Source organism: Pleurodeles waltl, chromosome 10 (genome assembly GCF_031143425.1).
Source record: "Pleurodeles waltl isolate 20211129_DDA chromosome 10, aPleWal1.hap1.20221129, whole genome shotgun sequence".
NCBI classification, from domain to species: domain Eukaryota; kingdom Metazoa; phylum Chordata; class Amphibia; order Caudata; family Salamandridae; genus Pleurodeles; species Pleurodeles waltl.
In genome coordinates, this window is record NC_090449.1 from 675,329,262 (window position 1) to 675,351,302 (window position 22,041).

The following is a 22,041-nucleotide window of genomic DNA, read 5'->3' on the forward strand; positions in this document are numbered from 1 at the left end:
ACCTGATCTGTAGCGTTCATCTCTTGACCCTGAGGACCTGCGACGGTGGTATCTGGAGGAGGAGGAAGGGGTAACAGGTGTACGTCGTTCTTGAGGCATTGATGGGTCTAGCCCTGTGTAAAAAAAAAAAAGAGTAGTTTGGCAAATGTATTCTTAGAATATTACATATTTACATTTATGCACCGATACCCCTCAAGCAACCCCAGGAATGGTAGATCTAACGCAAATTCTATACAATTTCAAACCACATGACATTTTCAATATGCATTAGCATGTAAGATGTTGCATGATCACCACCAATGTTTTTGAGTGATGCTGCTGGTTTTGCTAACCACACTTGAGTGCCAGTGTTCTGACCCTACAAAGTATATGTTTGATTGGCTTATACCCAATTGGTATAACTTTACTTATTTGTAAGTCCCTAGTATATGGTCCCCGGATACCCAGGCTGTGTAAGTTAAAGTGTCCCACCAAGGCTGCAGCACTTATTGTGCCCCAGCCTGGACGTTTAATGTGAAAACGTGTCTCCTAGCCTGCTACTGGAGACTAGCACAGCAGTTTTCAAATGATAACTCGACTTTGAAATTCAAACTAATGGCAAAGACCAAAACCTCTCTTTTAATATACGTCACCCCTACAGCACTCCTATTGAGTCCTAAGGCAGGGTGCTGTAAAATAAAAAAAAAAAGGAAATGGATTTTTGTAAGTCCCAAAAGTAAAAACCCCAAATTGTCACTGTGACCACAGAACTTTTAGTAGTCTCATTGGCAAGTACAGGGTTAGACACTGACAACTCAGATGTCTAACGTCTGAATGGGACTACTAAGGTTGATAAATTAAGGTATCAAAATACTTGTTACATTAAACCCAACTTGATATCCAAGTCAAATTTAATGTAACTTGTTAGGAAATAACAGAGACTGCAGGCCAGGTTTTTTTTCCGTGGGCATGTAGCCCTCAGAAAGCCACAACTCTAAGGTGTGCAACAAGCTCCACTTACAGAAAGAGGGGTTCTGCCATCGTGGGAGTGGGCAGAATAGGGCACTTTCTGGGCATAATTATGGCACCCCTACCACACAGACCTCAGATCACTTATGTACTGGAGAGTGGACCGAAGAAGGACTGCCCTGCCACTCGATGGTACTGGGAAGAGAGGCTGCACCAATGGCTGGACTGCACCTGCTGATATTTGACCTAGCAAAGAGAGGACTGTGCCTGACCCGTGGAAAACTCGCTCCAGAGCCCCAGACAAAAGAGGTGAACTCCAAGAGTCTTCCTGTTACAGCACAAGGCCAACAAAATCCAAAGAAGTCTGTTATGGCCAGTCAGTAGCCACTATAGCTTCATCGCCACTGACCATAAACCTAAAGCCCAGGCAACCAAATCAAAACACTCAAAAGTTGCACCAGAGTCTGCTTGATTTGGGAGAGTCATCGGAGTGCAGCTGGGTCACCCAAAACTGACACTAGCCGCCATTAAAGAAAACTGATGGTTTTGCTATGGCCAGAGACCATTAGTCCAATGGCAACTGGACTTTTGCTGCAACAAAGAGGACTTCAACACTATGGCCAAAGTCACCCCACATAGACTATGCACTGAGGAGTAACCCCAGGAAGACCTCCTGTTGACTGTACATCATCTTACACCATCTTCAGCATCTTGTATCCCTTGCATCTAGACCACTCCATTAAAGTCTATGTCAGTTTGCACGTAGAGCCTGGAACTAGATTTGAAGCTGCTTTGTTGGCGAGGTAACTGTCCTACAATTAATTTCTGACCCCCTTGGCCTTCCCAGTTGGTCATCCACAGCGGGTCGGAGAAGCCGAACACAACTCTTTAAATGTTTTACAGTCTCAAACTTCACGTTTACCATTGCTTGTTAGAATTTTGCAGTGGTTTTCGATTTACTTAAAAACTACCTCTGAAACTCTCTGGCCAATTTTGTTTGCTTTGGTGCCTAAAAAGACATGAAAATAAGGTATTTTTCTATAAATTGGTGTCACATTTCTTTGAGGTTGCATGACATTTTATTTGATTGTTTTGGTACTTCTAAAAGCCTTTTCCTTGTTCCCTTGTTTAATCCGGACTATTCAAAACCACAGCTACTCTGGGTTGAGTGAAAGTTTAACAAACAAGTCTGACTCCACCAAAGGTGGCAACAAGTGTATTCTATGCTGAAGTCACACAACCACAACACATAATACAATGCTTTCCTTACATGTGTCATTTTAACGATTTTGGGGCCATAGCCAAGACATAATTAATTTTTATGTGAACATTTTTGAAAATGCAATGTATTGTTCAATTTTGTTAGGGATTATACGTGCTTGAATGATCAGAAAATGGGCAATATAAGTCAAAATAGTTGTGACAGTGGGGGGGACAAAAAATGCCTTACCCAGGGTACCAAAAATCCCTAAAATAACACTGAAAAGCATCTAAAAATAATCTTGGATGGTTCGACCAACAATTCAGTTAAACTTTACAGTTACAACCATTGTAAACCCTCGATCAAAATTAGTACAAGGTAAACTAGGCCTTTTAGAAAAGAAAGTAACCATGCTGGGTTCTCAAGATAGTTAACTTAGGGACAGCACTTTGATAACCAATCTCTCCTCATCTCGTCTTGATCATAACAGACAAATATATTAAATAGTTCCCAATCTATTATGAAACAAAAGTATCCCTTGGCCAGTATCATTAGGTCTAACACATTATTTGGCACCTTTATAATGAAGGTTTTCAAATGCAGAAATGTATCCTGGCAGGAGAAAATGAACGCCGGGCATATCTAACAATCCGGCCTATTTCCTGCCTGCTTATGAAGGGTCACCCCTTCCTCAGTGCTATATATGCCCTGATTTACCTGTCTTTATGAAAACATATTTACTGTTTTTGTGTCCACCAACTTTAGTGGCAAAGGTTTGTTTTGTGTAACATTAAACGTTTAAGATATAAAAAAATTTTTAGTGTTGAGCCAGCTTTAGTCTCTTGTCTAGGGGCCTATCTCTAGAAAAACATGTGCCTCTTGATCTAAATATACACACAGTTTTGATTTATTTTTTCATGTATTGCACCGCTTCCCTCCATTTTATAAATGACTAGCAGTGTGTGTGTTTGCATGTAGCACACCATACTATGCCACAATACTGGAAGGCTACAGTACTGAGCAGTGCATGTAGAGTAAATGTGCGTGCTAAATGTGAGTGCACCTGCGGTGACAATATGTGGAGGTAAAAGTGCTGGACTGTATGTATATTGTGTATGTTACACTGAGTGCAAGTGTTCCAGTACTGGTACAGTACATGGAGGACCCAGGGTTCCATTTTGGGAGGCCCAGGTCTGCCTGTTGAAGACATGAGGAGGTAGAGAAGTCACCTCACACAGATTTGTGTATTGGTTCATTCCTGTGAGTGGGTGGGACACCCTGGAGAAGGGAGGTAGAGACTCCTCCTGTACACTTCAAAGCTTGCTCTTTGATTCAGTGAGAAGATCACATGGAAGTGACCTGGACACATCTCAGGAAGGAGAAGGGGCTTACAAGGGAGTTAAAGAGTGGGGTTGGGAGCCCAAGATTAACCTTTTGATGCACATATCACTGAGGCTAACATCCAAGTGTCAACTCTAATCACCCCCATGGCCTGTGTTGTGGGACTATCAGCTTCAGAGTCTTTGCTGCAGTGACAGAGAGCCTTTCATAAGGAACAGGGAGAAGAAAATTGAGCTCTTCAAATGAAGTAAAGCCCCAACAAAATGGCAAAGACTATAAATAACATTTGAGGTCTGGAAATAGACTATATGAAGGGCAGGTTGGGACCTCAAAAATTTGCCATCTGCAAAGCAGCCAGACAAGCTGTGTGAGGAGGGGAAGCTCTGCAAAACGTCTGCCTGTAACCAGGACTGGGGGCCAAGGCATGCTAGTCTCCCTGCTGGGTGAGGGGACATTATCCAGGATAACCAAGACCACCTGCTCTGGAGCCTGGAGCTCCTGCCTGCTTGTTAAAACCAGCATATCCTGTGAGAAACACAACAGCGTTGGAGGGAGTGAGGTCCAGTGGGGCTGCTGCCAAGAGCACTCCCGGTGCAAGGATAGAGATGGCTGCTGCACCAAACGGGTTGTTGCCCGTGTACAGACTCATGTCAGCGACCCCTGTCTGACAAAAGAGGCTGCATGCAGTGTGGGTAGAGTGAAACCTGTACTGCACTGTTGTTGCAACCCCTTATGCTAGGGGAGGCCGCCGTGGAGGGTATTGCTACTGACAGTTGCCAAGACCTGTACAGGTCTTAGCGGCGACCTGGTATACCAGTAGGGGCCACTGTAGTATAAACAGACTGCCAGCCCTATGGAGATGGGTGCCTTGTTTTCAGGTACCGCAGCAACCCCATATGCCAGGAGAGGCTGACGGTGCCATGTGAACTACAAAGCTTGGGCCGCCGCCTGGAGAGCTGCGAAGCCATGACTCATGGAACGAAACAAACATTAAGGACTGCCCCCAACCTGTTCCGTAGACTGATGAGGATGGCAAGTGTGTATTGTTACATCCCTGGCACTAGATCGGGAGCACCAGAATCAACCCCACCCCCTCCACTGTTGGGAAGCACTGAAATTACCTGGTAGACAGAAGACCAGAAGCACCTCCAATCGCTGCTGGAGCCAGCCGTGTACGCTCCAGGAGAACCTGCGCATCCCATGTGCAACTCTGCTTGCCCGGGCAGGACTGGAGCATTGCAAATGACCACGGTTTCAGCACCAGCTGAGATGCTGAATTCTTTGTCAGTGCTGGCGAAGTAAGTCTTGCTGCAGGACTACCAGGCCCCTGGGGACTCAATGCTATAGGATCTGTGGCACCAAAGACACCTCTTACTACTTTCTAAGAGTCAAAGTGGATGCTTGAGTAAGGCCTTCCAGTGAGCATTCCCTGCTTACGGCCATCAGTAAATGGGAAATAACCCCGAACACAGTACGAGAAGTGGGTGGGACAAGATCTGCCAATGAAATACTAGTGCATCGACCTCAAGGGGATTGTTTTATTGCTTATGAGTGTCGTAATACTTATTCAAATGCTTAGAAATAAAATTCTTCCTTTTACTATGAAAATAAGTATTTGACTGAAAATTGATTTATTGACATTGCTGTGCACTCTGAGTTGTGAGTCGTGTACACTAATCTGAATCTACTTTTCCACTCCGAGGGGGCCTTGGACTGGTCGGCCTTATCTACCACTGAGAATCAAGAACAGAAAGGGTACTTGGCCCAGTTCCTCAAGATCCATAGTATGTCTAGTTCTGGGACATCAGGGGTAAATGTAAAAGTCCTCAACCAACACGGTTAGGCCCAATAACCCCTGCGTGCCCCATGGGCCTCTCAAAGAGGTTCTGACATACACTGTCAGTGCATGGACAGTTATTTAACTCCTTGATTTATGAGACGTCTCCCACCTCTAATCCCCGGGTAGTTTGCTCTTAAACCTTCATAACTTTATTTCCACAAAAGACATTCAGGTTAAATTTGTGTGCGTTTTCTCCATATTATGGGAATTCTGAAAGTGGCTTGCGGTTTTCCTTGGCTGAAAATCAATACATTTTTTTTTTTTTTTTTAAAACACAGGGAAATGTTCTGTTAGAGATTGTGCGTGCTCCCTTCCAAAAAATCAACTAAAGTTTTAATGTGCTACAACAGAGCTCGACTACGCTTTCAGAAACAGGCAGAGTTGTAAAAAATATTAATTTTCATCAAAGCTTTTGCATTTTTCTGAGTGATAATAAATACTTCATATTTTTGCACTTTTTACCTACTTTCAGTTTGACAGGGTAACAGGTATGAACCTGATGGGTAGGTGTCCGAGAACTGCATAGTTGTGTTTGTCAGATTAACACAGTTCTAAACCCACTATGGTTGGAGTAGTCTAATCGCAGGTAGGACATGTAGAGAAAAGGTTAACCTCCGGAGGTTGTAGTCATATTAAATGTTCAGAGGTGTGAAAAGGCATGGTAGAGGTGAACGTGGTTAAGAGTTACAAAGAATGGGATCTACTGAAGGAGCCTCATAGCATTAAGACTACAAAGTAAAATATTTTACCAGTGTCCTTCAAAACATGTCAAGATTTTAAGGGTAGCACCTTTAAATCACACATTTCAAAGTATTCAATTAACTATTTTTAGGGTCGAGGGTGCAAAGCACTCTGTCCCTGGTGTAAACTCTCTATGGGCTTTTAACCACATCCATCAGTTTGGTTGGTTCGTGGGCTTGCCTTTTAAAATTTGCTTGATTTCCTTAATGAAAGGCCTGCACACATCATGCCTTTTCCGGTGTTTAGCCCTCCTCAAGCGCACTGGCCAACTACCAAAACATACGAGGCTCAATGTTTTCTGTATGGTTTCTGTACTACTTTTTATTTTTATTTCATAGGCAGCGCGATCTCGCTGGGCAGTAATCGAGCACTTTGCATGACATCAACCCTTTTACATGGATAATTGCAGTTTTGCTGATTACATGGATAATTGCCCTTTTGCAGCTACGTTTCACTGTGAGTGAACTTCTGTTTCCTTTTGGGTGTCTGCTTCGCGCTCATGGCGGCCCTCGGCTCGCTTCTGTGAAACTGTTTTACATTTCAGTTTATGTGGCAAGAAAAGTGCGGTTAGGAGTTTAAAACGCTAATAGCTCTAACTCGAGCAACGCGAGACCCATTGCATTGCAAATTTGTGTTTTATTTACTCTCAACAAGAAACCTCTTTCCTGTTGGGAAAAACCACGGTAGTTTTCCGTTTCCATTTAGACACGTTTTCTTTACAGTCTTCCTTGTTATTCTGAGTGGCCCTGAAATGTGACAACTTAAGACCCCTGTTTACAGCCATTCCATTTCAGAGTCCAGTATTTATATTCGCCTTCACTGCTTTAATGAACCTTTACACAAGCATGAGAAAAGGATGAGCGCATTTGTTACAGGGACTCAATGGGCAACATTGAGAAAAGGGTCACTTTAGGACAAATGGTTAAAACTCTTGAGGAGTAATTAGCCAGGAACCAAAATAGATCTATCAAATATAGATCGGTCATCTCGCTAATGGGACTGTCTGCATAATACGCTGAAGTTTTAATTAGATAATATAGTTCGTGGATGAGCAGCACATACATTACAATAAAGTAGGATGTCTGGATTTATTCCAAAGCATGGCCCCTGTGTGCATCAAGGATGGTAGTGACAGAGAGCGGATATCCTGCCAGTAAAAAGTTCAGTAATTGGCTGTGACCAGAAATGGCTGTACGAGTGTTAGCAAAACTCATTTCATATGTAGAGCACTTTAGTGCAATAGCTGTTAATGTGAATTCTAGGACTGTTTCCACACACACGAGGATTTCACACATACAATGTTGTATGTAAACCCACATACCCACACACATTCATGTAGATCGACGCAGACAAGGCCACTTACAACCTCAAACGCAATGAAACACAAAAATTTACTCAGCTGTACATTCACACAAATATGTACAATTAGACACCACAGAACTGTATATGCACCAAGTACTCTGATTTAAGAGAACACTTACAAGCGATAAAACATTCACGCACACAAAAACGCAATGTGCCTGACAAGGTTGTGTTGTGCAATGTTTCCCAATTGCTTTTCGTTCTGCAAAATGCCAATTTTCTGCAGAGTGTAACATTTATTATACCCGGAACTTTGATATGTAATACGAGGTAATTGCTATACACTGAGAGCCCCTCGAGGGCTCTATAAGTATGTGACGGGCCAGCAATTTCAAGGTAATAAGACATATGTTCATTAATCCTGTTACTACTTATGGTTGTTAATGCCGCACAACACCGTTTGAGCCCTGAGAGGTGTTAATGACACCTGGGCCAAATACAGCTTAATTTGTTATCTCCCTGTGAAAACGTAAACGAGACTGCCTAAATAGTAGTCGTAAATGGCAAAGCAAGAGGATACTATTTTGTACTGAGCAAATTGTTTTCAGAAACAACTAACAGATTGGTTGTTGGATAATGTTACTGTGAATCCAGAAATAAGCCTGTGGGTTCTGTACTGGCATTACTCAACCTAATGTGTCTCCAGCGTCCTCAAAACCAACAAGCGAGTACAAGCTCCTGTGAGTGATGGAAACAAGTCCCACATGTAGAAGAAGTGGCCCACACCAGAACTGGTTCACTTGTCTCTGTGGATCAGAAGTGACAAGACTGTCTTACGTTTTGATGAAAGAAATCAATTTGTCGGCCAAAGTAAATGTGCATTTTTTAGTGATGTGCGCTATGGTCAAGGAAAATGAATTTTCACAGAATGTGATATTTTGTGCAAAGTTGGGGAGAAACAAGCCCACCACCATTATGGCTGAGGACCCCATAACCAAGCTTAATAAATCTGTAGTTCTTAGAAGGCAGACCCCCACAAGCACATGTTGCGCAAAATACAGTTGTTTAAAAGCAAATTACACATGCTTGTATGACCATCACAAAGTGCCTGGTGTTTACCTGCAGTCTTACACTTTTTGAGAAGTAGAAGTGGGGCAAAACATAGGGCAGTGGGGCATTTTAAGAGACATGATGCTGATCCCAACAGCTATGGCCTATGATGTCAATTTAGGTGCATCTGAGGAGGGTCTTTGTTTGAGTGAGACTTCTGGACTCAAGATCAAAACAAAAGTTCACTAGGGTAAATTGCCAACATGGAGATGTCTTCTGTTACCTTAAGACAGACCTTCTTACAATGTGTGTAGGAGAACCAAGAGGGATAAAGCTTTCACCCAGTCTTCCAGTCAGGGGCAGCTCCTCCATGAGGGTGGTAATCATAAATAGTGTTTATTATCGTTTCCTTGTAAAGGGACGGGGCCACGGGGGTGGCAAGTGTGAGGGGGCATGCTCAGCACTCCCCCAGAGTGCATGTGTGTTTGGCCGGCCGTCTCGGGCCGGCCAAACACACATGCGCACAGGGCTCCCAGTCTGCCTGGGAGCACCCTGGCTGGGCGCTACCAGCCAATCCTGGGAGACTCTGCCTGCCTGCAGCCAGTACAGGAGCGGGGTGCGGCACGACGCAGCGCTCAGGTACGTTTAAAATTTTTTTTTTTAATGTATTAACATTTTCTCCCTCCCCCCGCTTCTCCCTGTGAGCGCCGTCCCGCCCCACCCCTTTTAACACCACAAGCCGCAACTGCTTCCAGCTAAAAAAGTGACTTAAGAAACATACTTTTAAATGCAGACAGCCCTCCCATTTGCAACCACACATTTCCTATTAATTCAGTGATTTTGCCTCCTGGTTAGTTTTTAAATACGATCTCAGAAATCCCCTGGTGCATGAGCCGGGACCCCAACTTGATTCCCTATTACAATCCACCAGTTCTGCAGCCTAGGATCTATTAACATCCACATGTGTCATTTGATCAAATGAAATGTAAAAAAGTTTGGGACAACACTGGGACTACATGAAGTTACATGCTGTGAACATGTGTCTGCAACAGAAGATTTCAGGTTGCATTGTTAACCGGATCACAGTTTAGAAAACTAGAACATGCTACATGACATTACTTACGTGAGAAATATCGGCATTAAGAAAATGCTAAAGCGTTCCCCTGTACGCAACAAATGTAGAACGGTCCCCAACGTTCAAGAGAATTCCTCAGTTGCTGGTCCACAGCCATATACACAAAGTTAACTTTTTGAGAAAGAACTGATTCAAGTCAAAGCCAGCGCCACCTTTCAAGCCTCACATCCACTATATTCCACAGAATCCTTATCAATATGTCATGGACTGTGGTGTGAATGACAGCACACCAGTCTGGTGGACCAGCACCTCAAACACACCCCTAGAATATAAATTGAACCGTAGGTCATCTAAGACACTGAGGGAGACGGATTCTCTGCTGACTAGGCATTGCAAACTGCTAGGGAAAATATGAAATTATAATTGCTTAACTCTGCTTGTTCCAAATTAGTAACTGAGGCTATTCTGAGATGCATGACTTTTACAGAGTTGAAGACACTCAATGTGAGATCCATTCACAATATATTTAATTGTTTCATAAAATGAGCAAAAACCTTTAAAACTATGACCTGGATGTATGACAACCTCCGACAATAGCCAGAATATAGGAGCACTTTCAATTATTTCTAAATAGTAAATGATCAGAGATTTTTTTTAATACATCTTTTGACTGAAATTCCTGGTTAGGGAATAGTGCAAACAAACAGTAATAACATGCAGCAGGCATAGAACAGCAGGATATGTGACAGTCTTCGGTGTCTGCAAGCATGGCACACCTGTGGTGTTGTATAGGCATTGGGATAAGTCCCCAAACTCCAAAAGCTGTTCATCTACATTGTCTGTCTCATCCCTTTCATTTCTAATCCCATCCCCCATTTAAGTAGATTGCCTTTTCAGCGAGCATACACACCAGTCCATACCATGTTGCCAGTCCAGGAAATTTGATGGTGCCACCACTCCTCATTTTTGGGCAATGTTTCTCATCACTGGTCCGAGGTCAAGGGATAACAACAATTTACTATACTGAGGTGGTGGGTCAACTCCCAGATATTGAGTATGCAATATTAGTCTGTGTCCAATTCAGCGTGCCCCATCACTGTTTGCACTGTGTCTCTGGTGGACGCCCAGTACTGTTTAGTTTGCAGACAACCCCAGAACACATTAAGGAATGTCCCTTCCTTCCCAGAACCCCTCATGCAAGCCGCTGTAGGGCATTTATCTATGACATTTAGAGTTGTGCAAGTGAAGTTGGAGAGGTGCAGTATGCGTAGCTGGATCAGCCTGAAACCGGACTTGATGGTGATGTCTATAGGTGTCCCCAAGGTCTTCAGCTTTGTTAAATTTCCACACATCTGCCTCCCGTTTGGCATCAAGGGCTCGCAGTGTCTGGGGCATTATGCCGCAGCTTTTTAAATGTCGAGGAGATAACTTATTTGCATAGTTGTTCTGACAGGACACGGTCCTCCAAAGAAGAGGACTCCTCAATAGTCGTGTTCTTGGTTATGTGGGAGGTCAGGGCATGTTTGAGTTGGATATACTTATAAATTTGGATAGCTGGCTAGCTGGTATTGTTTTGTCAGGCCCAGTAATGGGTCTCCCTTCCACACGTTTGCCAGCTTGGTAATGCCTATCAGTTTCCATTGTGAAATGCCCTGTAGTAGTCTGCCTAACTCCGAGGGTACGTTGTTGCCCCACAGAGGGGTCATCTCCATTAGACAGCCCCTCCAGTCCAGATGGGTGGTTGCTTCCCTCCATATTTGGGTGACTGATCTAATGTGGACGGGGAGAGTGTGCTAGTTTGGCTCTATAGAGTTCCCCCAGCTGTAATTCTGGTTCATCCCAGGGTGCAAAGACCCATCATTTACCACTGTTAACTGTGTGGCCCAATAGTATTTGCGGAGATCTGGTAGACCGATTCCCCCATCGTAGACTACCTTGGTTAGTTTCCGGAGGGCGATAAGCAGTAGGCTATTGCCTCAGATTAATAATCAGAGGGCAGCCTCTGTCTAGTTGAAGAAGTCATTAGGCACCAGGTATGGGGTATTTTGCAGCACATATATCATGCGTGGCAGGGTCATCGTTTTGAACATCACTGCCTGCACCAGAAGGGACAGTGGCAAGGTCCTCCAATGCTGTACGTCCACCTCAAAGGTCTCCAGGATTGTTTGAGATTTTTCTTATAGAACACTTTTAGGTCTTTTGTGACATAAATGCCAAGGTATTTAAAATTCCCTCATCCACCATTGGCATCAGTATCTCACCCGCAGGATCGGAGGAAGCTCTGTGAATAGACGCTTAAGTGACTTCTGCCAGTAATTAGTGTAGCCCGAAAAAGTGCCAAAGATGCGGAAGATGTGCATTAACCTGGGCATAAATGATCTGAGACTGATTTTAGTTGAAGAGAAAGGGTACTCCATATCTTAGTGCCAATGTAAGGCAAAGAACATTAACTTGAGCGAATATTTTGAATTTTGGGTGCCACCAAATGGTTGGAAGATGGAGATCAGAGTCTGGTACAAAGTAAACATGTTACGAATGAAGGAAGAGTTGCAGCCAAAGATAGATGCTTTTAAGTCTGGTTCTTTATTCATCGGAGTTGCCTCTACAGTCCAAAAATGTCTGTGTGACAAGATAGTCCTAATAAAAGTCTGGCAGAAGTATTTTCACTCCCTAAATTTTCTTGATTTGATACGGAGGCAAACCAAGATATAGCACATTTTTATAGTAGAGCAGGCATCCCTCAACAGTGTGGTGTAATGTAAATAATGAGGCAGAAGGAACAAAGGGCAATATTTTATTAAAAGATTTTACTATGGTAAAAGTAAGAAGTTGTGATGTTGGCTATCTTCCTTACACAAGCAAGATTTTAATCAAAAGTGATCCTTAAGTTAGTTACATTTGCCAGAGGAATTGGGCAGGAACAGAGAGAAGGTATCTGCAATTAATATTTAAAAGTAAATGATGGGTTTTTAATACTCAATCTCTGAATTCTATTATGTTTCTCTACGTTACTTGACTAAGAAAACAGACATAAGGTAACAAGAATCGTTAAAACAAAATAAGACCAGGAGACAGGCATACTGGAGAGTTAGGAGTTGCAGCACAAATTAGACAACAATGAGCTACCTGATGAATGGGGAATGCAAATACCTTCTTAAGTCCTAAATAGAGCAGAATTCAAGCAGATATTTATTGACACTAAAACAAATGCCCACCCCAGATGTTAAAATTGCAGAGGCTAGGTAGTTTGGAGGCCGATAGTGCTGGGGGGAATGAAATCAGCCCGAATATTTAAAAAGTTAGATACTCTTCTAGGAGACCAGTCAACGAGGACAAATATAGGTGAAGCATTGTGAGTAGAAGTAAAATTGAAAAAGTAAGCTTGGGCAAAACTTTAAGAGGGCATTAGCACCAGTTTAAGAAATCTGTTGATATATTATTATCATGTGACCTGTCAAGATTGCTAGAGCGAATGCTGTGGGATTTAGATATCACCACACTTATTTCTGGGAGAGAGGCATCACTATACAGGCCTCTGCGAGAAAGAGTAGAGGCAATCTGCAGTCAATGATGATCTCATAGTTGTCAGAAGTGTGTTTTGACAATTAACTTACATTACAAAATGCTGCATGGAAAGCAAGGGGAGTAGAAGATTGATTTACTAAACTAGTGATTACTAGGGTTGCTCACATTGGGTTCTGCATGTGTGTGCACATTCACATCCATATAGAGGGATACTTGTGTTATCTGGGCTATGACTTGTGATATTCTCCAATAAGCCCTACTTCTAACCTTTATAATCATGGGGACTCTTTCTGCCCTCCAATCGTAGTGCCTGAGATATATGTATAAATCCAAAAATGGTGGACTTCACAGGCCATTTTTATAGTTTCCATATCATTCTAGAGCATATACGCGCAAAGATGGCTACCATTCCCCTAATGTTGGTCCCTTGTTTATTTCCATTATGACGTGCTCATATATAGCAACATGGCGGCACACACACGGGCTCTTCAATTTGCATCTATCTACTATTGCGGAAAAAATATTCATGTACTCGGTGAGTGTCATCAGTGATTTTGTATCCGTTACTTATGGGTTTTTATTGGTTTCTCCACTGAGCGGGATCTAGTACTCGGCACGACCTCGGGGACGGGCAAATCTACTTTTATACGCCGATATTTATTTCGGCTGTTTAGATACAGATATTGAGGATTACAGCACATTGGTTGCTACTCATAAGAGGCTGGGAGTCTATATGTTCATTCTGTATTCATTGACATTACAACATAACTATGGCATCCAGCATTACGTTCAGATGTCCTGTTACACCACTTTTGCTTATATGTGTTTTTTTGTGCCTAAAGACGTGGCGTCTTTACATACTGTGTTGATGTTCGACCTGGGCTTTCTTCGCCTGACTGCAGCATATACTAGGGAATAAGTTATATTATCACCTGTGGTCCTGTTGTTCTTTTGATTTCTGGATGGAAATTCTTGACATCCCCTTTTTTTCGTTCTTTTTTCCTGTCTTCATTCTAGACTTATCATGGTCTCGCATACATAACTTCTTCTGTGACATACATTGCAGTCGGATATTGACATACATCACAATTGGACATCCCCATATTGCGCACACTGGGATTGCAGTGTGTTTTGGATTCTGCGCCCTCTTGGGTATTTGGGAGACATACATATCTAGGTATGTCATACCTTATGTAACTTACATTCTCTCCCTCGGTTTTGTTTTTCAGATTTTGGTCTCTTTTTCACATTATTTCTCTTTCATGGCATGTGTTTAGCTTTCTTTCTTTCCTGCAGGGAGAATACTGTTAATGTTCTATTTTCTTGGGCCTTAGTTATGGGCACGGATCATATCTATTACTGAACACCGTGTACCCTCCACACATCTTTTTAAAAACACACCTGTATATGTTGAGTATTTTCTTGACCTTCACCGCTGTTTGTCTTGTATTTCTCTTGTGGCACTTCATGCCATCTAAATTTGATCAGCTTGTTTTTTCTTGCTCCACCGTCTGTACGCACTATGGGTTCCTCTACTTGCTACTTGCGTTTGTAGTATTTTATTTTAATTATTTGGATTGCGTACTCTCTGTGCATCCTGTTTTTGTGATTGGATTCTCTGGTATGTATTTAATTTACAGCCTTGAGAAAGTCAATGTGACGAAACACGTGTCAGCTGTTTTTTTCATGGGATTAGCTGTTGGTTGTACAGTTTCCTGAATCTTGGAAGAATTAAAATTCCAGCACGTACACTACTTTTGACTCTTCATTTCTGACCAGTCTACAGGAATAGATGTGGTGTGCCATGGTATTTTGAACATTGTACAACTACTGCTAGCTCGCCAACACCCTTGACGTAACTCTACAAACTGAAGCTCAGCCCATTACATCATTCAGAAGGTTTATGCACATTAAAGAGGACAGCAATTCTCATCTCAAGACCGCCGGAGAACCAGCACTGAACCAATGGAAGTTTACTGCTGAGACACAAACACCACGGTTGACTACGAAGTACGTAACATGACCATATGTATCCACTCTCAATCTAGTAAAATCACACATAGATTTGACAAGTTGTAGTAGGCTCGACTCTTCACACACTGTGTGCAAACAGTGGGCCAGGAAAGAACAGTGCCCATAGTAGCCAGAGCTACTTCCTGGAAGCTATGCCTTGTGCCAACAACACCACATTGTGCCCATTTTCAGCAAAGCAGTGGCCCTGGCAAAATAACTGACATCCTTGACATATTTTGGGCTCTCCTAGTCTTGCATACTAGCAGAAATCACTGTGAGCATAACTGAGCTATTTTTGCCCCCTCTGACATAATAGCCATGAACGATGTTTTATTAACACCCTGGTCTTTACACAGTGGTTCTTATGATATATCAGCATTACTGATATATTGCAGGCCAGGGCCAGACTGGACCCAAGACAGCCCTGGCAAGTTTTGTCAGAGAAGTCCCCTTATGCTGAACAGCAAGGGAGCCTGCCCACTGCAGGGGGGAGGGGGAATTCTTCATCCCAAGAAAATTTGGGGAAAAATTTGCATTCTACAACATATTTTTCATAATATATTCAATTGTATTTGTTTTTAAAGAAAAGTAGATCATGACCTTACAGTGCACCAGGATACGGCAATCTTGATTGGGGTTCTTCAATGATTCCCTCACTATCACTCTCCAACAGTGCCTCTCATCTCTCCATAGCACTTCTTTCACATGTATTTCATTTGTTTTATAGTGCCTATCTTACCAGCGTAGGGTGTTGAGGAACTTTACCTCATATACATACAAAGACAATAAATCCTACACGTGTAAATCAGTGCATAGAAAATGTTACATAAGACAAAGATGACTACAAGGTGCAGGTTTCACATGTCATCCATAATGGGAGGCATTTTTTAAGAGTGCTTGGTCTGGGGAAGCATAAACTCAGGATTCAGAACGTAACAGTAATCGGGTGGACTTTACTAATAAGAATGTATTTCTAATAAAACAACCCCTTATTAGCAAAATTAGGATAATGAAAGACTGGGAAAAACACAACGTTTTAACCTAAATTACGATTGTAATTTATGAACCGCAAAATAAAAGGATTTCTGTGACAAAAGCAGTAACCCACTGAGCTACGCACAAAAAATAGTATTCTGTGATCTGCGTGGTACACCTTCTTTGCAGCAGTCATATTAACCCTCTGTGCTACCAATCATGAGTCAAAGCTGGCCCTTGACAAAACTCCCCAGGTAAATTAATCACAAGAGTTATCTCAGCACTTTTATTGTTGCCTGAAAACTGTTGCTTACACAAGGGACTCTACAGTACTTTTAAAACTTCTGCACTGCTACAAAACTGGCTTCCCAGTAACAAAAGCGGCCCCCCATCCTTCCATCCTCCCGGGGAAAAACCCGATGCAGCCAGTCCGGATTTGTTGTAGGCATCCTTGGAAATATGGTGAGCATCCCTAGCAGGTGATCGTAAAGCCTGGACATTTGTTCCAGATTCTATGTATGTGAAGCATTTGTACACTCAAGTACTTTATGAAAATGACAAGCTTAGGCTTGGAGGCCATGTGTTTACTAAAATGAAACCTGGTATTTTTTTAAGGGAAAATTATGTTTCGTTCAGAAAATATATTTGAAAAATGTAGTTTGGTTGCCGAAAGTATTTGATAGGAAAATGTTTACTTTCAGAAACTGATATACAGATAAAGACAAAAAGGTTGCATTTGAAAAAAAACACGTTTATTTAAAGCTAATAGTTGAATGCCTATTCAAGCTCAGTTGGAAAGACATGTTGTGGCTGTGTGCTTTGTGTCAGAGAGCGTGTGCTGCTTTGGGTGTTATTTTATTACTCAAGTGGAGGCGCCGTATACTGATAAAGCTTCATGACTTTTCTGCTACTAACCTCGCCTGAAATGTTTGGGTAGTTACTAGTGTATTGTTAACGATGTGGTCAATATAGTAAGGTATTAACATTTGTTAGCAGCTCAGGATAACTTTCCTTCACCAGAAGTAGCTCCCATTATGGAAAGCGTTAGGGAACCCTGCTTTAATACAATTCCACTGCTTAACAAGTGTACCAAACACGGTAGTGCATGGCTCCATCCATATACATAGCCCTAGGAAGACAAGGAGGAACAGATATTTCATAAATTCTCATGTTCCACGTTCTCATGTTCCATACCTTCTCTGCCATTAAAGGCATCTTATTGGGTAAAACAAAATATGCCTTCCTGCCAAAGAAAAAGACAATTTAGAAGTTTAAAAAATGCACCTCAACCAAGGAACTGATCACCAAAGAACCCAAACTGCTGGGTCCCTGGAGGGAAATGAAAAGGGCAGTGGGTGGCTTGGGGGCATTTCACATTGATGTATGGCCTCACCCCAACCCTCCAAACTACATCAGAAACCCCAAAAGACAAATACTAGTAGGTCAGGTGTGGGGTGCCAGACTTTTGGCTTGGTGAACACTTATCCTGTTTTGTCGTGGTTTTTATCAGAACTTTTTTGTTTGGTCCTTGTAAATAATAATAATAAAAAATGGGTTAAAAGCAGAACTATTTCTTAGGTCTTAGAAACACATTTCCAGCACTGGTGTACTACTTTATGAGTGGATTTGCTCCTTGTGAAAGAAGCAAATGCCAAAAATCACAGCAAATTTAGCCAATGGCCAAAGTGGGCTGGCCAACAACCGATGCTGTAGGCAGTGGAAGAAAAACTAATTTCAGAACAATTAATAAAGAAGGCTGATTAAAAGTGGTTATAATAAGTGAGGCATATAAATAATTTTACAAAAAAATCAAAAGCTTTGGCTAATGCCAGCCCTAAGCAAGAAATGGTAAGGCCAACCGGTCTCACCTTGAAGACACATACATTGCGCCCATGCTTACTGAAGTACAAAATCAGCAAAAATTAAGTGTGTGATGATGTGGTGGTTGCTTTTGGTTGTCATTCTGAGGGCATGCACAAGAGTTATGACTCATACACAAGATTCTACATAGATCAGTAAAAAAAAAAAAAAAAAAAATTTAAGCATGCATAACAACAGAGGAGCTGGTTGGGGAGGCACCAGGGAGTAGCCAGGGGGAGGGGAGGAGGGGGGGGAATAAAGCTGCCACAGAAGAAAAGGGTTACAGGAGAGGGAAGCAGCACTCAAGGGAGACAGCAACACACAGTGTGAGCAGAAGCAAACAAAGGAGAGAACAATAAGGAAAGGGGGAGGGGGAGGGGGAAATAAGGGAAAGAGCTCGAAAACACATGAACTCTTCATGGAGTGCTTAGTGAGAAAGAAAAAAGTAGTTCCTCACAAATCATTAATCAAAAGGATGGTACAGAGGCTATGCTACAGGGGAGCGACAAACACAAAAAGAGGAAGGAAATCCATTGAATAAGAAGCCAGCATATGAGTAACAAAAAAAAAGATCTTGGTATAGTTCACAATAGGTGTTTCATAACCAGAAAACTAAAAGCTGTCTGGCAGGTGAGACCTAAAAAAAACACAGAAAAGCAGAATAACCCCATTCATTACATGCACAGTACAAGTGCTAAGGATGGAGGACAAACAATATTATCAGTGCAACCTGTCTGCTTAAATCTGAAGGTATCAAATTCTCTCCACTGCGTGGTTAGTCCCTTTCCATTGAAAGAGATAATATGCCCTTATGCCGGCCCTGTACGTTTGTCAGCTTACTAAGAGCTGAGTAATCAAAATATTTTGCCTTTTCCATATAGCATTTCCCTACTGAGATGTCTGCCTTAGCAGTAACGCTTCACAACCTCCTGAAGACAGTATAACATAACACAGGGTCTGCTCCTCAATCCGGAAGTGGTCAGTCTTAACTTCTACCATACTTAAGAAGCTCCAGTTAACATCTCTCTGTCAGCAATCAAAAAACAGTGCTACAATATTTATACACACAACATTTCACCGATGTTCGTAGATGATTAGTCCTTATTACAATGTTAAATGCCTTAGTAAAATTAAGGCAGTTCAGATCACCGCGTTGTATAAAACTGTTTCCAAAAAATGAACAGTTATCAGTTTTTGCTGACTAGCTTTTTCACCTACTCACGACTAGGTCTATCCGTAACTATCTTTGAATACTCATTCCTTTTATTTATTCAATATTTTTACTTGTCGATCAATTTACTATTTTTAAGTGGTCATAACCAGGGTTACAAGCCTCAGACTTCCTGGAGAGCCCGCAGAGGTCTTCTTCCCACCTCGGGTTTAGAAACCACAAGCACTCTGGTGAGACACCATAACTTATCCCACCACTAGAAGTCGACTGGATCTTGGAACTCAGTGAGGAGAGTGGTAATTGGGTTCATTTATCACAGATCAACAACATGGAAAAAATAAACACTTTTAAACACTGTAACCAATCTTAACATACAAAAATCTCCAAACTGGGAAAAGTTTCAAAGCTTTATTACATTCACAAAGTTAATGTAAAATAAATGGTGTGCAAAACTAAGTTATAAACATATATGAAAACCATAGGCTGACCAAAACGTTTAAAGAGATTAAGCCTACCGAGTATCAATATTAATAAACACTCCAAAAGTATAACACAGATTAACTAGACTATAATATGCACATTAAAGTCAAATTTCAAAGCAGATGATGGGGACATCAGTAAATCATCAAAATGTAGTTAATAACAATTAGTTTCCAGGGTTGGGACATCCTTATCCCTAATACGAATTTTGTACTTGCATGTTGGGAACGGGCACACACACATGCGGGCAAAACAAAAGAAAAGGCAAACCTAATTTGAAAAAAATCATCTAACTAGGGTAAATCACTATAAATATACAGTGGTGTAATTATCTAAGCTGAAAAGGAAACAAGAAACCACATTTAGATTACACCTCTCCTCAAGGGACAGCAGACAGGAAAGTTTAGTCAGGCAGAGCGTTCACCGTTGCACAGCATCAGAAGACAGGAGCATAAGCACAGTGTAGAACTCGAGCTGCAGACAGGGCAGGTCAGCAGTTCAGAATTGATTGGACATATTAGTGCTGAACAGCATAAGTAAGTGGGACAATTAGAAATATAACTCTAATTCTTCATAAGGCATCTAAGGGTCATATGGATTAAAGAGAAGAGAGAGCAGTACTACATCAAGGGTCATCAGCAAGCTAGCTCACTCTACTGACTAAAAGTTTCAAAAGTCTCTCCCTAATTAGAAATGCCCACGGGTTTCCGATCGGTCCTCCAGGTGGGCTCGTCTTGCGCAGTAGAATCAATATTCAATAAGAATTCCACACGCCCATCAGGTTTGCAACTATTCTGGATTTTCTCTAGGAAGATGCATTGTGATGAATTCAAACAGTTCCACCAAAATATAATACTTATTTGTTTGTTGTTACTTACAGCTCACAGGATGACTTGACCAATTCTCATGTGAACCTAATAAGGCTTCCTGTCCTGTTCGACAGCCAGAACAAATACTGTTGCATTTGTAATTTTATCAAAACATATTCCCTGTGTTTAATACAATAGGACATTCAACAACACGTCAGCAACCTAGGATAACATTCAGGTTAAAGGGAAACAGAATATGTCAGTAACTTTCCTTTGTTACTGCAAAATAAATCTTCAGGTCTAGTCTAGTTAAGAAAGCCCAAATACATTCAAATGTAATTAAGACATATAAAACCGAATGCACACCTTACAATTTGAGTCAAATATGCAAAGCAAACTATTTCATTGCAAACGTTATTCATGTCTGAAACAATTTAAACGTGCATTTATTTTTCTGCACACATGTATCTCACGTTAATAGGATCATTCAAATCAATAAAAGTATGATTAATTCATATTCATTTAATAGTCCCCATATACTTCATCTCTGTTTCTCTAAAAATAATATTTTCAATATTAATTCATGTCAGCAGTTCACTTGAATTTAAATGAATAATATCTTTCATGTTAAAATACAATATTAAAATACTAATGGAGGCCACAATGTCCACCATATTCAAACGAGCACAATTCTACATTTCATGTTAATTTTTCTGTTAGGCTTTTAAATGCAGGTTTGCAAGTTCCCCTGTGCTAACTTCTATGCCACTAATATATTAGTAAAATCTGAAACTATCACACCTTTTTGAAAATAGATCCCAATCTATGGTATGATAGAATCTAGTTAGATATTAAAAATAAACTCAGCTGGAGGTTTTGAGTATCCCTTATAGTGTTACCTGCATAAGTAATTTATCCTTTTGTTTACTTTATGAGGGTTCAAACTTTCTAGATTTTCCTTCTTGAATTTAACCCAGTTTCGTTGAAACGATTCCCTGGCTGTTTGTGCTTATTTCAGCTTTGGTCTTGCACTATATTCATCAATACATAGTTTTCCTTCCTATACATCAGTTATTATTACCGATTTGCCACTGTTAACAGATAGTGCATCCGCAGCTGCTTCTTCAATCAATCAAAAATCATCCACAAGGGTCTTGAGGCGCTGGTGTAACTTTTTGCATGCGTCTACTTTGAGAAGCGGAATGCTTTACTCTAACTCCTGTTCTTCTGCTGCCCACATTTCAGTCAAGCAGCCTGTGACAAGAATTAGCCAACTTTGAACAAGTATTGCTGGCCAATCTGGCTAAGGTCTGACCTATGACCCAACTAAGTCTCAACTGGCTGTCGCTTACCTACATTTGGAAACATTAGAGGTGCTTGGGTTATGAACCCTGCCAAACAAATTGGCCTCCTTCTACTAAGGAGTAGGTGAAAGATTGTGTAATCTTTGCTTAGTCTGCCAATCTTCATTACTCTTCCAATTCTTACTTGCTTCTTTAGGAGTACATGTGCAGCAGTAGGCAGTATCCGGGCCACTGCTCACGTCAGCAACACCCATTTCTCCAAATTTAGCATCATGTTATTCATTTGATGTGATCGCTACATTGCATTATGGATTACTGGGCTTTCTCTGATTATACCTTTTTTTTGGTGTTTTCACAACCAGCATGCTGGAGCCCTCTGGCTAGATGGGTGCTGTGTAGTAACCTC

At 41.5% G+C, this 22,041-nt stretch overlaps 1 protein-coding gene across 8 annotated transcripts in view; it reads right to left on the bottom strand.

Annotated features, from left to right (window-relative positions):
• DIP2C (disco interacting protein 2 homolog C) overlaps positions 1–22,041 on the bottom strand; it is a 1,002,241-nt gene that overhangs the window by 598,658 nt on the left and 381,542 nt on the right. For all 8 annotated transcript variants that reach the window (XM_069211176.1, XM_069211178.1, XM_069211177.1 and 5 more), the window contains one exon: positions 3–113. In XM_069211176.1, coding sequence (XP_069067277.1) covers positions 3–113 — 111 coding nt within the window. The remainder of the gene's footprint in view (positions 1–2; positions 114–22,041) is intronic.